The sequence below is a fragment of the Anolis sagrei genome, chromosome X (assembly GCF_037176765.1).
Source record: "Anolis sagrei isolate rAnoSag1 chromosome X, rAnoSag1.mat, whole genome shotgun sequence".
In the NCBI taxonomy this organism is placed as follows: domain Eukaryota; kingdom Metazoa; phylum Chordata; class Lepidosauria; order Squamata; family Dactyloidae; genus Anolis; species Anolis sagrei.
The window spans coordinates 48,436,505-48,453,555 of record NC_090034.1 but is presented as its reverse complement, the minus strand read 5'-3'; the positions used below and the strand labels follow the sequence as shown (position 1 = coordinate 48,453,555).

The 17,051-nt window shown below is 47.6% G+C and overlaps 1 protein-coding gene across 1 annotated transcript; it reads right to left on the bottom strand.

Annotated features, from left to right (window-relative positions):
* Positions 1-648: 648 nt before the first annotated feature.
* LOC132781230 (galactosylceramide sulfotransferase-like) lies at positions 649-15,647 on the bottom strand. Its single transcript, XM_067473329.1, is given in 6 exon segments — positions 649-2,428; positions 4,594-4,727; positions 15,028-15,093; positions 15,433-15,510; positions 15,512-15,544; positions 15,547-15,647. Coding segments are annotated over 6 exon segments (1,500 nt in total). The 5' UTR covers positions 15,586-15,647; the 3' UTR covers positions 649-1,278.
* Between the last annotated feature and the right edge of the window lie 1,404 nt (positions 15,648-17,051).

The window sequence follows — 17,051 nt, the reverse complement described above, 5'->3', positions numbered from 1 at the left end:
TAAGGTACATATTCCGTCTCCAATCTGTTTATGCTGAAACAGTTTACGAATAAATAAAACAAACGCTTATAACCATGAGAAATAAATTACGTCACACATCTAGAAACGAGAAAGGAGTGGCGGCTTAGAGAGGAGAAACGGTGGACCGCACAAACAAGTGGTCTTCACCGGTGTTTGACAAGACGGTTCAGGATCGGAAATTGGTAAGCACCAGAATGTGATTAAAACGAAATAGGTTTCGTAAGAGCTGGTCGCACACCTATTTATTCTCAGCAAAAGGCATCTCTTTTGGAACAAGAGGGAAATGCCTTAGAACAGCCTTAACATTCTTGCTTAACATTCCTACGCTGCATACTAGGAAGGATGGGTTGTCTATGTTTTTCCAAGTTCTCCATAGAGCATCCCATGAGTGCAAATCCCTTGGGGTGGCCCCTTCCATTCTGGACCCACGGAAATCGGAGAACGCACTCGGTAACGCACTCTTTCTCAACCAGAACTGGGAAAAGGCATCTCTTTTTGGATTACATCTCCTGGAAAACCCTCCTTTGGGGAGTTGTTTTCCCAAAAAAGGGTGCCTTCTCCAAGCTTGCAGCGAAATATTGTATCAGTTTGGTCTTAGGCATTAACAACACATCGGGGGGGGGGGGGTGGGTGGGGGGGTAACACTTTTAGAAGGGTTGACATACAAAGGAGACTGACAGGCAAACAGTTACGGCTTATCCATTCCCATGTCTCTACACTGGGAACGTAGAATGGTTTTATAACAATCTAAGTTTGTGATGGAGTTATGCCCATATTGAACAGTTATTAAGGAACATGCTCCCGACCAAGGATAACCCTCTCTGCAACCCTCGGATGCTCGCATGGATAGAGAAATAAGGAAACTGTTTGTCTGTCTACAAACACTGGAAACAGAAGAGGCGGAAAAAAGGGACGAGAGAATACTGCGGACAACCATGGAGTTTTTCTTGGTGTCGTGGTCTGTTATTGTTTGCTCTGCTCTTTAGTGTTCCCACTCAGAATCGGCATGGCATCAAGCTCACACAAGGGCCTTTGCCGAGGCGATGAGGAGATCTTTAGTTTCTCAGCCGCTCTAGTCTTCTGTCGACTCGGTCTGGTGTTGAAACCAGTCGGCACGCTCTCGGGTGGCACGATGACAACATGGCCGACCCCCAAAATATATGAGGAAGGATTGAAGGAAGGAAGGGAAGGGGAATTGGAAGGATAAGCACCAGGCAGTTCTCGTGGTGGGTAAGGGAGAGGGGACGCCACCCACACCTACCACTTGAGGAACTCCCGCACTCGGCTCCAGAGCTTCGTGATCCACAGGTTAACTCCTAAGTCTGTCAGGTACTGGATCTCGGGGGTCAGCATCTTGCGGCACAGCTTCCGGTGCTTCTTGTGGATGCGCTTCTTGAGGTTGTAACCCAGGATGGACTTCTCACCCAGGGGCTGCCAGGGCTGCATGGCGGACTCCTGGATGGCGTTGGCGTCCACGGGGCGGCCCCCATCAATGCAGATGCGGGTCATCTTCTCGTTCTCCTCCTGCAGGCGAGCCACATCCTCGGCCATGCGTTCCCTTCCGTAGGCATCCACCTTGCGCCAGAATGTGGCGTTAAAGTGCCGGTAGAGCTTGGCGTCGATGAGGTTCCAGGCGGTGGCCTTCTGGTAGAGCTCGTCCGTCAAACGTGATACCGTGGAGTCCTTCCGGGCATTGAGTTTGAAGTAGAGGACATCTTCCAGATCCCAGCAAAGCAAGTCCTTGAGAAGCACCAGGGACTCGTCAAAGTACTCCAGCAGCATGACCAAGTGGAAGCGCTGGTCGATCTCTTGGATGGACTGCTCCACCCGAGGGCTGTTGGGGTTCAGGGTGTTATCGTAGCCCAGGTCAAAGAAGAGGAGGTTCTGCAGGTAGTGAGCGTTGAAGCCGTTGGGGTCATAGTAGCGCCAGGGGTCCCGCAGGAACTCGGCCAGCTTGTCCTCCCCAGAGAGTTTCCAGGTCAAGGGAATGACGCGCCCGAAGTAGTGGAAGGAGGACTCAAAGAGGTATGCTGGGTCCCGCAGTACTGTTACGAAGGTGGCGCCGGCTGGCAGCAGCTTGCGCACCTCATCATACTGGAAGCGCATGTGGTTGCAGATGATGTTGAAGCACATGCCCGGGCGGTAGTCCCGCACCTGGCTGCGCTCAAAGAAGGATGGGTAGTAGAAGTCGTTGCGGCCGTTTGGGAAAGCAAACTTGAGACGGTGCTTCTCCCCAAAGCGGAAGAGGATGTTGAGGATGGTGCTGCTGGCTGTCTTGTGCGTCTTCATGAACATGATGTCCCGCTTGGGGAGGCACCTGCGACCTGGCAGGCTGCGGCTCACATTGGATGAGGACAGCAGGCGGGCTGGGGCACGGAAGGAAGAGCAAGCGGAGGGGATGGGGGTCCTGGAAAAGAAAGGCCAAGGGTCAAGACTCCTCGCATCAGAACAAAAGAATGCTCCCGGTCCTTTCCCAAACTTTGCCTTCCAAGCATTGAATCATTGAGTGTTCACATGTGGGACTCTAAGACTATACTTTGGTCAAATTAGACAATTGTCGAGGTGAAATGGGCTCCTGCCTCCAGAGCAGAAGCAGCTCCATCCTAGACAAGTTGAAATTCAGTGACATCCATCTCCTAGGACGCAGGTTTAGGTGTTTCCTAGAATTCTCCAACCCAGTGCTCTCAGAAAGGGAATTGCAGGGTTAAAAGGGACTGCAAGGGGCATCTAGTCTAACCCTCCCTACTGTTTGAGGAATGCATTGAAGATGCCCTATTTTATATAATAAAATATTTCAACACATTTATACTACAGCAGACATCTAATATCCAAAGTGCATAATCTCATTATATCTACAGTAAATTCCATTCTTACATGTACATTTCTATCCTTCACTTTAGTGCCCTGCTCTCTCCCCTGAGCCACTTTTTATATTTTCTATCCAAAATTTCATTTCCTCTTGTGGAGGTAACTTTCCACCCTTCTTTTTGAATCCTCATTCAATAAATTTTCTCCAGATTTCATGAAAATCATTTTTCCATATTCCTCTTTTAACTTTTATTATTATTTTAACTTGCATGTCAACTTATCATTTATTGCCAGTTTCCATAATTCCTCGTATCACTCTTCAATTTTCCAGTTCTTTGCTATAAGCACCTTGCCACTGTTGATAGGTTGGATATTATGTCTTTTTCTTGTTTTTTCCACTGTTTATTTTTATACAATGATAACAAAGCAACACAAAGACCTCTTTCCATTTTCATATTTATGATACCTTCTATTTCTCTAAATACTTTCCCCCCCAAATTGCTTACATATTTACATTGTTACCACATATTATATATGTTCCCACTTCTTGACATCCTCTCTAGCAGGTTTTTGAGTATTTTTGTTAATATTAGATATTTTTACTGGTGTTAGATACCATTTCCATTTCAATTTTTAATACCGTATTTTCTGGCATATAAAACTACTTTTTAACCCAAGAAAATCTTCTCAAATGTCAGGCATTGTCTTATACGCTGGAGTCGTCTTATACGCTGGAGTAGCCTTATGCATGGGAGTCGTCTTATATGTGGGAATGGTCTTATACTCCAGGAGTCGTCTTATAGAGCGGGTGCTGAAACTTCCAATCGGATTGGAGAATCTGTGGTTGCTGCATATTGTGGGGGAGCTCAAAAATGGCAGTGGCCGCATCCCTGCCGTATGCAGCGACTGTATGAAAGCATTAAGGGCGACGCTGTACAAGTACGGTAGAAGAAAATCCATTCATCAGGATTTGTGGACTTAATGCGGTCCCAATGGTGAGGTGAAGGGGCACTTCACCGGGAAGGTGTAAGTGAAGGGTGGAAAGAGTTGCAGGTGTCCGGGGCGCCCGAGGTATGGAAAAAAGAGATAGAGTGGCTCTGTGCCCAGACAAACACACTTCTTTTACCTGTCTGGCCCACCCTTGTATCCTATTACCGTGCCTCCTCCTCTGCCTCTCAGATCTCACTCTTGAAGACTGCAGTGAAGTGGTGCAGGTGCGCATGTGCAAGATCTGAGAGGCAGAGAAGGAGGTACAGTAATAGGAAAATTACCATATTGAAATCAAATCGGATGCTTTTTAAATTTTTATTTGGTGTGTGTTGGAAGAGGGGTAGTCTTATACAGTGAGTATATTCCAAACTCTATATTTTAGCTGGAAAAGTTGGGGTTGTCTTATACGCCCAATCGTCTTATATGCCAGAAAATATGGTAGTTTACTTTAACCTGTATTAATAAGTTTTTAAAATGTCTTTGTTCCCATAATTGTTCCCGTAATTGAGGAGGCCCTTACTGTCTGAAGAACCATGTCTCCCATTACAAGCTGCCCAAGTTGCAATGGGGTTGCAATGAGGCAGTTCATGGGGCTCACGAATACCTTGAAGCAGGACACCAGCCCCTCAGGGAGACCCTTCCCCTCTCCTGTCCTGCGGCACTGCTGTTCTACTTGCGGGGAGTTTTCAGGCAAGGGTACATTAACCTCCCTCCCAAAGGGAGAGGTCGCCACTTCTTCCATCCCAAGTTTTAGTTCATGCCCAGCTCACTCACTCTGTCATGCTGACTTGCAAGGGCGAGATGGCGTAGGAGTAGAGCAGCAGCATGAAGCTGGTCAAGAGGGTGCCCAGCACCAGGCCCTTGCCCATGGAGCGCCAGTTCTTCCCCTGGGGCAGCATGGCCATCACCTGCAAGCAGAGTCGGAGGAAAAAGACAGTAAAAAATGCCTAGCCATAAGAGAAGCAATAAGGGACAGCAGCAGGAAGGGTGGAGAGTTGAGGGTGGGTCTTTAGGTATTAGGTGGGGATGCTTTTAATATATAATCATAAACTTCATTTGTACTCCACCCTGTCTCCCTAATCTCCCCAAGGAGACAGAGTGTTTTCTAGCAGAATGCGCAATTAGGAATGGCAGCAGGAAGGGTAGAGAGCTGAGACAGCTAATCACCTCTCAACAAAGGATTCCCCCAGGCAGTAAGAAACAACACCTTGAAACTGCTAGGCCATTAAATGCTATTCAAGGTGGCCAGTTGTAACAATCACACCAACCTCCAACAGACAAGAGTTCTTTCTCCCACCCTGGTCATTCCAGATATATAAACACCGTTTTGTAGTTTCCAACAGACCTCACAACCTCTGAGGTTGCCTGCCATAGTTGCAGGTGAAACATCAGGAGAAAATGCTTCTGGAACATGGCCATACAACCTGAAAAACTTATAATAACCCAGTGATTTTGGCCATGAAAGCCTTCGACAATACAATATAATAATACTTTGTTTATAACCTGCCCTATCTCCTCAAGGGGACTCAATGACCTCGGGGGTCATGGGGGAAGCATCCGAGAGGGTGTGGAGTAAGCATGGGAAAATTTGGGCCCTCCTTCCAGGTGTTTTGGACTTCAACTCCCACCATATCTAACAGCCTCGGGCCTTTACTTTCTCCTCTCTGCCGCTTAAGCAAAAAAGGAAAGGAAAAGGAAGGGGCTTGAGGCTGTTAGGAATTGTGGGAGTTGAAGTCCAAAACACTTGGAGGGAGGGCCCAAGTTGGCCCAAGCCTGGTGTGGAGGAACATGCAATTCCAAATAGTAGGGAAAACCCCACGGTAGGGATACTTTTGATAAATAGTAATACATAATAAATAATAAATAGTAATATTTTAATAAATAGTAATAATAGCAGTCACCAGCCAATCCCTCTCCAATGCCAGAAATACAGCTTAATGGTGTAACACTAGAAAATGCTGACCATTTCTGCTTCCTTGGAAGCCATCTCTCCACAAAAGTCAACATTGACACTGAAATACAACACTGCCTGAGCTCTGCGGGTGAAGCATTTTCCCCAAATGAAGCAGAGAGTGTTTGATGATCGGGACATCCATAGGGAGACCAAGGTGCTTGTTTATAAAGCGATTGTCCTCCCAATCCTGCTATACACCTGCGAGACGTGGACTATCTACAGATGTAACATGCAACTCCTAGAACGATTCCATCAGTGTTGCCTCTGAAAAATCCTGCAAATATATTGGGAAGACAAGCGGACAAGTGTCAGCGTGCTGGAAGAAACAAAGACCACCAGCATTGAAGCGATGGTCCTCCGCCATCAACGTTGTCCGGATGCCCGACCACTGTCTCCCATTGCAGTTGCTCTACTCCGAACTCAAGAATGGAAAACGGAATGTGGGTGGCCAGGAAAAGAGATTTAAAGATGGTCTCAAAGCCAACATTAAAAACTCTTGCATAGACACTGAGAACTGGGAAGCCCTGACCCTTGAGCGCTCCAGCTGGAGGTCAGCTGTGACTAACAGTGCTGTAGAATTTGAAGAGGCACGAATGGAGGGTGAAAGAGAGAAACGTGCCAAGAGGAAGGTGCCTCAAGCCAACCCTGACTGGGACCGCCTTCCACCTGGAAACCAATGCCCTCACTGCGGGAGAACATGTAAATCAAGAATAGGGCTATGGACCCACCGCCAGTACACTGACCTTGGGGGACAATCCTACTCGGACAACGAGGAATCGCCTCAGTAAGTAAGTAAATGCATTTTATATTTATTCCACCCTATCTCCCCAAGGGGACTCAGGGTGGATTCCAACAAAACACTCAATACCAGAATACATTCAGCAAAACAAACACAAATAACCAAACAATTGGTTCCCAAAATAAGCCAACATAAACAAACATCTAAGGCAAACTTAATTAAAAATGAAACAATAACAGAATGTAATAACCACAATTTAAAAAAGTTATTAAAATTGTTATGCAAGCAAAATGTCTTTGTTCCCAGCAGAGCCAACAAAGCCGACCAAACCAGAACCAACAGAGCCAGAGTATAATACGATTTCCAGTCGCTGGTATATTAACAATATGTAAATTTTGAATCTTCCTTCTATCAATATGCAAGCGTACAAAGGTAGTTTTTTCATTGTTTTTTAAAGGAGAGAAAAGAGGGGGTCGTTTTGATTTTTTTCAGGAAGGAGTTCCAGAGATAATGGGCTTGCATTCCCATCCATCTCGGAGAGGATGCCTCCTTGGAGTCCAGCGCACTTCTAACCTTCCCATGCATTCCAGGTCTGACTAAGCGGAGAGGTCATGCTGCATCTCTTGGTCTACCTAGAAGCAATGAGGACAGCCTTCCTGGGACCAGCCGTAGCCAGGAGTGCATGCAGAAAGCAAAGCCAGCTTTCCGGAGCACATGCAACCCTCCCCTGGAGCCAGGATGACTCTGACGGGCATACAATCTAGCATCTCTCCCCGCCAGCCGTCTTCCCCAATCAGCAACCAAAAAAGAGTCCGCCGAAGTCAAGTGCACCTGCCGGGAGCCTGCACTGCCGGAGCAGAAGCAGCGGAGCGCATGCTGGAGACTGCACTGCAGCGGTGGCACCGTCCTCTGCGGCTCAGGCCAAGGAGACAGGCTTCCCCAGGCCTGGCGGGAGAAGAGCAGATAGGCAAGCAAAGGTCCAGAGGAGCGCATGAAGCACTGGAGGCTTGGGCCAGGGCAAGTGCAAGGGAGCATCCCTTGGAAGCTGAAAAGCATGGATGCTCAAGAGCCCCCGTCTTTCACTCAGTTATCCCACCATTCAACAACAACAACACTAATAATAATAATAATAGGTAAATGTAAAGGTTTCCCCCTGACATTAAGTCCAGTCGTGTCCAACTCTGGAGGCTGGTGCTCATCTCCATTTCTAAGCCGAAGAGCCAGCGTTGTCCATAGACACCTCCAAGGTCGTGTTGCCGGCATGACTGCATGGAGTGCCATTACCTTACCGCTGGAGATTTACTCACATGATTTACTCACATTTGCATGTTTTCGAACTGCTAGGTTGGCGTCCTTTCAGTCAACAAGTTTAGCAGCTCAGCGGTTTAACCCACTGAATAAGCTTTATTTATATCCCTCCCCCTCCCAGAGGGACTCGGGGCGGCTTACAACAAAACAACAAATAGGTAAGGTTAGGTAAAGGCTTTCCCCTGACATTAAGTCCAGTCATGTCCAACTCTGCAGGTTGATGCTCATCTCCATTTCTAAGCCGAAGAACCAGCATTGTCCGTAGACACCTCCAAGGTCATGTGGCCGGCATGACTGCATGGAGTGCTGTTACCTTCCCGCTGGTGCTGTACCTATAGATCTACTCACATTTGCATGTTTTCGAACTGCTTGTTTGGCAGAAGCTGGGGCTGACAGCGGGAGCTCGCCCCACTCCCCGGATTCGAACTGGCGACGACCTTTCAGTCAGCAAGTTCAGCGCAGTTTAACCCACTGCACCACTGGGGGCAAATGAATACAGTCAATAATATAACGTATATAGCTCTGATAACCATTTACAATCCTGTCCAATACAGTGGCCAATACTTTTATCCATTATTAAAAGCCAGGTTTTCAACTACTTCCTGAATGTTATAAGAGTGGGTGCTTGTCTAATTTCCCTGAGGAAGGCGTTCCATAATCAGGAGGAGGGCCTCCCCGGCAGATCTTAGGGCTCGCACTGGTTCATAAGGAGAGATGTGGTCACGTAAATAGGCAGGACGTGAACCATATAGGGCTTTGTAGAGGATAACCTTTGCTTTGAATTGGGCCTGGAAGCAGATCAGCAACCAATGGGGTTCCTTTAAAAGGGGGATCGTATGTTCCCCACAATCTTGTCCGGTCAGCAGTCTGGCTGCGGATCTTTGTACTAATTGTAGCTTTCGTGCTGTCTTCAAAGGCAACCCTATGTAATAATAATAATAATAATAATAATAATAATAATAATAATAATCTTTATTTATATTGCACCCTATCTCCCCAGGGGGGCTCAGGGCAGATTCCAACAAACAAAAAGGCAAACATTCAATGCCTCAATAACAGTAAATACAAATATAATAACCCAAAATAACCCCACATAAAGATCAACATAAGTGTAGCAACTATAGTTTAAATACAACACAATCAATTGAAAAGTCTAACTAACATAGAACATGAATATACAACATCCAAATTAATATATCAAAACAACACGAAGGTTCAGAGATGTGTGCATAGATTATATGGCCAAAGTTGTTAAATGGGCGAATGTGATCTAACAAGGCCTGAGTGCATTTATACTATCTAATCAGCAGTCTGGTAGTAATTTCTCTTCATCTAATCTAACTGCAGTAATCCACACAAGATGTAATTTAAGGTATGGACCACCATGGCCAAGTCAGGCTTTTCGAGGTACGGTTGCAGCTGGCGCACACGTTTTAACTGTGTTAAAACCTCCCACCCACTGCTGACACCTGAGCTTCAAGTGTCGGCGCTGAGTCCAGGAGGACCCCCAGACTGCAGACCTGTGTTCTCAGGTGGAGTGTAACCCCATCGAGCACAGATTGCTACCCTATACACCGATCTGCCCCACAACTGACCAGGAGGACCTCTGTCTTGTCTGTCTTGTCAAACAGATATATCACAAAGACCCAGTATGCTCCCCCCCCCCCCCGAACATTTGAAAAACAATGTGAAAAGGAAGCATGGAGATGTCCTCCCAGTACTGCATGTGGAGTTCAAGAGGTCATAGGACAGCGTTTCTCAACCTGGGGGTCGGGACCCCAGGGGGAGGTCACAAAGGGATGCCTAAGGATGATGGTCCTCCAAGTGTATTATCTTGGCGGTGGGTCCATAGGTGGCTGCGGAGACCTATTCTTGATCCACATGTTTTCCTGCAGTGAGGACATCGGTTTCGAGGTGGAAGACGGTCCCGGTCAGGATTGGCTTGAGCCGTCTTTCTCTTGGAACATTTCTCCCTTTCACCCCTCTCCCCCCTCTCCCCCCAATTCGTGTCTCTTTGAATTCTGCAGCACTGCTGGTCACAGCTGACCTCTAGTGAGAGTGCTCAAGGGCTTCCCAGTTCTCGAAGTCTATGCCACAGTTTTTAAGGTTGGCTTTAAGCCCATCTTTAAATCTCTTTTCCTGTCCACCAACATTACGTTTCCCATTCTTGAGTTGGGAGTAGAGCAGCGTTTCTCAACCTGGGGGTTGGGACCCCTGGGGGGGTCACAAAGGGGTGACAGAGGGGTCACCAAAGACCATCAGAAAACACAGTATTTTCTGTTGGTCATGGGGGTTCTGTGTGGGAAGTTTGGTCCAGTTCTATCATTAGCAGGGTTCAGAATGCTCTTTGATTGTAGGTGAACTATAAATCCCAGCAACTACAACTCCCAAATGTCAAGGTCTATTTTCCCCCAACTCCACCAGTCTTTACATTTGGGCCAAGTTTGGCCCAGATCCATCATTGTTTGAGTCCACAGTGCTCTCTGGAGGTAGGTGAACTACAACTCCAAAATTCAAGTTCAATGCTCACCAAACCTTTCCAGTATTTTCTGTTGGTCATGGGAGTTCTGTGTGCCAACATTGTTTCATCATTGCTGGGAGTTCAGAATGCTCTTTGATTGTAGGTGAACTATAAATCCCAGCAACTAAAATTCCCAAATGACAAAACCAGTACAACCCACCAGTATTGAAATTTGGGCATATCGGGTTTTTATGCCAAATTTGGTCCAGTGAATGAAAATGCATCCTGCATATCAGATATTTACATTGTGATTCATATCATTAGCAAAATTATAGTTATGAAGTAGCAATGAGAATAATGTTATGGTTGGGGGTCACCACAACATGAGGTAGTGTATTAAGGGCTCGCGGCATTAGGAAGGTTGAGAAACACTGGTATAGAGGTTTGTCCTCAGGAAAGGAAGGGGGCTCTTCCCAGCAGGATCAAGCCAAAGCAAACCACTGTTACAAACCTCTGGTTTGGAACATGGTTCTTTGGCACCTGGGCCAGCAAAACCCAAGGCAATTCAGAACCAACACACAGCAAGAAATGCTTGGGGAAGGGTCTTCAAGGCTCCATGGGTGGCCAATGAGGGCCTGGCGCTTGCAGGCCACCTTCCCGCTGGCAAGGTTTGGATTTGCCTTTGCTCTCCTTCTGAGGCTGAGAGAGTGGGACTCGCCTACAGTCACCCAGAAGTTTTCCAGTCAGGATTCAAACCTGAGGCAAACCCTTTGTCAAGCTGGCACATCCCAGGGCATCTTGCAGCTCTGCTGAAGGAACGGAAAGTCCCCCCAAAGGCCTGATGTGGCCAACCAGGGCCGAGAGTGTCTACCTGGATACCTGCATCCTCTGGGGTACCGAGTGAGAGCAAGCCTCCCTTCCGCTGGGCCCCTCCCCATCACAGCTGACTGCGTCCTGCAGCTGAGATTACCATCGTCATGAATAATGAATGGAAAGGGTCAAGCAATCTCCGGCTGGGTAACAAGACGCCCTTCTCTCTGGCATTCAACGTGCCTGCCTCCAAAGGCCTCCTGAGCAGCAGAGAAAGCCAAGGAGAAGCTGGGGAGAAGTACTTGCCTCAGCCCACAGATGTCATCGATTATACTACGCTTTTAATGTCTGATGTTTTAATTGGTCTGATTCCTTGTGCTTATTATGTGTATTTAGTCTAACCCTTGCTTTCAGTTGTTTTATAAGTTATGGTGAGTTTATTTTATTCCTTGTTTTACTTTAATTGTTGTTTGATTGTTCTTGGGCATTGAATGTTCGACATTTCTGTTATCTTTTGGAAACCGCCCTTCAGGAAGAGAGGGCGGGTTATAAATAAAGTATTATTATTGCCGGTATATAGGCAATAATGCCTGGCACTGGGCATTTGGGGGCATCTCTTGCTCTGCCTGGTACCTGGGTAGGCACTGGCACAGGGGATGAAGAGAAGTCCAAGGGCATTCAGCGTGGGCCTTCAGCCCTGCTTCAAACGCTCCTCTCCTAGTCAATGTCCATATACTGTTCTTTGCCAACTCCAGGGCCCATCTAAGACCTTTGGCCATTTTGCCTGGTTTGTCTGAGAAGGAGAAACTGGACGTAAGGCCCTTGGCTTGGCATCAGAAGGGAAATGCCTCCTGGACCTCTGGCTGAAAGAGCTCCCCTAAAAAGGCTCTGCTCCCAGCCTTGGCACCCGTTGGGCCACAAAAACATTGCCCTAGCATCTGCTTGAAAACCTTCCTTGTCGGGATGGATGGAAGGATGGCACTGTTCCCCATTCTGGTGGAGATGTATGAGGACAGGAGGGTGAGGCCCCACTTGCCAATGAAATGAGCGAGGCCCACTGATGACAAACAGCCTGAGTTCCTGTTCATGCTCAATTAACTTGGAGAAGGCTTGGGCACTCCCAAGCAGGGTGTTTTGGCCTAGGAAATCTATAAATCTAACAATGCTAGGGCTGGGCTTTCCCTTTACTTTTGGCATGGCCCTCCTGAATATTGACTTTGCATTCAGCCTGTGGTTAATAATTACTGCACCTGGGGAGTAAGCAAGAAATGCTCCCACAGCACCAGGGGTCTCCAGGTTGTGACTTGCAAATGGAATGGTAGAGAAGCTGCCTTTGCCCAAGATGGCACAGAAAAAAACCAATGGGTACTTTTGGCCTACTTTTTTTTCGTGCCTCAAAAAGATCTGATCTCAGTTACGCTTAACAGACGGCAACCAATACTGTACAACGCTGAGACTATTCAGGCTGATACTTGGTACCTGGGCATTTTAACCAGGTGAAGAGCAGTTTCGCGCTTGCACAGTCTCCCTTGGAGGTTGGCACACTTTGCAAGAGAGAAAAGCAACTTGTCCAAAACTTTCTTCCATACCCGCTAGGCAAAATGTGTGGAGTTTTGCCTTTCAAGCCGTGCATGCATCGAATGTAATACAAGGGCATCCACGATGGCAGCACCGACCCAGAAACATGACAAATAATTGTAGTGGATTGGGTGCATCCCCCTGACTGTCATGCAGATTGGCATGCCTTCTGTTCCCACGTCGAATACAGTTCTGGCAACAGCGGCAGTACAGAGGGACCCCTTGGCATCGTACGTTACCTTTCCCGTGGTTCAAGTGCCGTCCTGCCCACCTCCTCTTGCCCTGCTGGTACCCAAGCCACGTTTGCCAGGAAACCTTGAGGATGCTCCTCCGACATGGAACAGACTCTTTCCGAGCAGTTTGACCCCTGCAGCCCCAAAAGCCTCAGCCACCTTGGAGGCCCCTTGCCACCCAGGTGCCCTCACCAGCTCTCTCCCCCCGGTGGAGAATACCCAGGGACTGGATTTCGGCCACTGCCAAGCGAGCCTCCAACTCGATTTCTCCTCCCACTTTCTACGACACAAAGCCTTCATTGACCAGGCTCCCAACTCAGCAGGAGAACAACGCCACTGTTTGTACCGATAGGGCAGCGCTGGCATCAACAAAAGACATTGTCCCAGGGGCAGAATCAAGTTTCCTGGCCTTGCTGCTCCTACTAGGAGCAGCAGAATCCAGCCAGACCTCAAAGAAAAGCTGCACCTTGGAAAAAAACCCTGGGAGCCAGCAAAGGCTTTGCAGGAGAAAGGCACCAGCTTCAGCCTTCCTCCTGCCAGGCAGGAGCAGTGGCACGGTGCGGGTGGCATGGGACCGGGCTTGGCATCCAAGGCGGCCTCTGCATAGGGGGAGCAGCCCTCACCTTGGGAGCCTTGGAGAATCATAGTCATAATAATAACAACTTGATTTGTATCCTGCCACCATCTCCCAGAAGGGACTCAGGGCGGGTTACAGAAGAGCACATAATCGTGTCATCAAAACACACAAAATACAAGTAAAATAACATCAACATTTAAACAGTAACAATATCAATTGACATAAAACAACACGTACAAAAGATAAAAAGCCCAACTCAATTTAAATAAAATACTCAATAAAATACAGCAATAGCTACTATTAAAATGGGCAATACAACCACGTTAAACATCCCAGTCACAGCCAAATTACAAGTAACATTAAGAGACCTCTCTACACATCTCTGCTCTCGGCGCCAAAAAAACCCACTTGCCTCCCAAGAAAATGGGGATGGAATGATCGATAGATAGGTAAGGAGGCAGGCTGGATCGACACTGGCCTCCATCCCAGAATATGATCCCAATTTATCTGGCAGTGCAGACTCATCCAATCCAGTTCAAAGCAGATAACCTGGTACTGGATCCTGGGATGGAGGCAAGTGCAGATCCAGCCCTAGATAGGAAAATAGATAGATCTCTAGGCAGAGAGGTGTGTGGACAGATAGATAGGTCTATAGATAGATAAAAAGATAGAAAGATCGGTCCGTAGATAGATAGGCCTTAGACAGAAAGACAGGAATCCAGATAGATAGACAGACAGATAGATCGACAGACAGACAGACAGACAGACAGATTGATCTCTAGATATAAAGATAGATATGACTCAGATAGATAGATAGGGCTCAGATAGACAAGAATCCAAATAGATGGATGGATGGATGGATGGATGGATAGAGCAGTCACTAGATATATAGATAGATATGACTCTAGATAGATAGATAGATAGATAGATAGATAGATAGATAGATAGATAGATAGATAGATAGGCAGGCAGGCAGGCAGGCAGGCAGGCAGGCAGGCAGGCAGGCAGGCAGGCAGGCAGGCAGGCAGGCAGGCAGGCAGGCAGGCCTCTAGATAGGTAGAAAAATAGGTAGGCCGGTCAATAGATAGAAAGATTGCTAGGTTTCAGATTAATAGACAGATAGACAGGCCTCTGGATATGTTGCAAGAGAGATGGCTAGATGGCTGGCAGGTTGGATCTGGGCCTGCCCTCCCCGCTTGGTTCAGCTGGGCACATGCTTCCTAATCAGATCGGCTGGTGCCCAGTGCCAACCCTCTGCCAGCCCAGGCTCTGTGGGACTGAAAGGAGCGGTTTGTGGCCAGCCAAGAATCCGGCCTGAGCCTGATGCGGTGGGTGCTGCCGGAGAGCAGAGCCCACCTCAGGGCAAGCGGGCACAGAACATGAACCCTGCTGCCGCCTAGCAATCTTTCACCAGCACCGGATCCCACCCAAGTCCAACTTTGGTCCCATTGAAACTCATTGGGAGGTTGATGGATCGAGCCAAAGCCTCACCACCTGTGCCAAAATGGGCGCTGAAATTCCAGCATTTCCTCCCAAATGTGCCATTACCTTGGATGTGGTCAGGGAACCATTGGCACAGGCCGGTCTGCCTTGCTGGAGGAAGTGTGTTGGGAGCTAGGAAGTAAAAAAGAACACAGATTGAACAAATGCAAGGTTGCCAATCCAATGGTAAACCCTTTCCATGCAGGCGTCTCAAAGCAGGCGCCATGTTTTCCTCTCAGGGCCGACCGGTAGTGCTGCTTCTGCCAGGGGAAGGAAGGAAAGACACTCTATAAAAATGGAGGGGGAAAGGACATTGAAGTGATCATAATTGGCACGCTGGCAGCACCTTTGGGAGCTTCACCTTGTGCCCTTGCCAACCCATCCTGGGGCCTTTGGTGCCCGATCCTCACGTGAAATCCAGGAACGGGATGCCAAAGATGGTGCCCTCGCCGTGGCAACGCTGGAAGTTACCTCAGAGTGGGCGTGCAGGGGCCTGCGGCCTAGCGGCACCAGCAGCAACAACGCCATCTCCCTGGCCGTGCCAGCTGGCGCCCAGTGGGCCCCAAGGAGTATGGCAGGGCTCACACCACCTTGACGGGTCACAGAGGGAAAGGGGGGCACCATTGTGAGGCACAAGGAGGCCCAATCAGGGTGCCATCGCTGAAAGCGCTTACACTCTGGATGGGTTCAGAGCCATTTGGAATACAAGATGAGCATTTCAGTGGTGGGGTCGAGACATTCATTGGAGCATGGCAGCAGATCTTGTAGTAATAATAATAATCTTGTTTATTCGTTCAGTTGCTTCCGACTCTTCATGACCTCATGGACCAGCCCATGTCAGAGCTCCCTGTCAGCAATCACCACCCCCAGCTCCTTCAGTCAAGCCAGTCACTTCAAGGATACATCCATCTTGCCCTTAGTTGGCCCCTCATCCTTTTTCCTTCCATTTCCCCCCGTATCGTCTAATAATAATAATAACAACAACAACAACTGCTGTCGTTCTCAAATGAATGGCAATCCCCCCTGCTTGGCCCAGCTATTACTATTATTAGTTAATAATTAATGAAAAAAACATAACAGATTCCATTCTACAATACATGTCTTATTATTATTTTAAATGATACCTGCTCCCATTCTCAAATGAATGGCAATCCCCCCGGCTCGGCCCAGCTATTATTATTAGTTAATAATGAATGAAAATCTATAATATTAGTAATAATAATAACGGATTCCATTCTCGACTGAGAGTACTGGTAGACAAGAAAGGATTTGGGGGGCTGCCCTTTTCAGCTTCATTTGGAGTCATTCTTATCACAATGCATGAGAGAGAGACCAAGACTAGAACAGTCATCATTCTAGGCCATTACCCTGAAAAGTCGTCTTCTGCCTTTCCTCCCCCAGAAACAAGGACTCCAAATCACTGCCAGAGGAGTTCAGATGTAGAAACCATCATCCTTGAAACAGTTCTGGTTTGAATGCTTGGCTCAGTGCAGCCCGCATAACGGATCCAACGGACCACAGAACTCTCGACAGTTCCGGAGCCTATTTGAATCGATGGGGTTTTCTTACTAGAGCTGTCCAGAGGCAGGTTCCGCTTCCCCAAGAGTGCAGATCAATCTTCAATAGGCTCCCCTTTCCCTTTCCTCCCAACTTTACCATTGCATGGCCTGATGTTACGTTTCACGACCATTGAGAGGATTTAAAGTTTGTTTCCCAAAATCCAAGCATGTGCTTCACTCACTTGGAAGCAACCAATACACTGGATTTTAAAAAAAATCCCATGGCTAATTCATTAACTTGCTTATTCATTAACTCGCCGTTATGCTCCCTGGAGTCCCATTAAGCCCAATGTTAAGGGGAAGATCGACCTTGAATGGACTTGCATGGCTTTGCAGCGGAGGGCAACCCAAAGATTGATGTTGGGCTTCTCCAGACATCTTCAAGCTGTTTTCTAGCCATTCTTATACAATATTGTACTCATCAGCTAACCCCATTAACACAGATATGAAAAAAAGAAAGCTTTTTGGTTTATATGGTAGGTTTTTTTGTGTGTCAGGAGCGACCTGAGAAATTGCAAGTTGCTTCTGGTG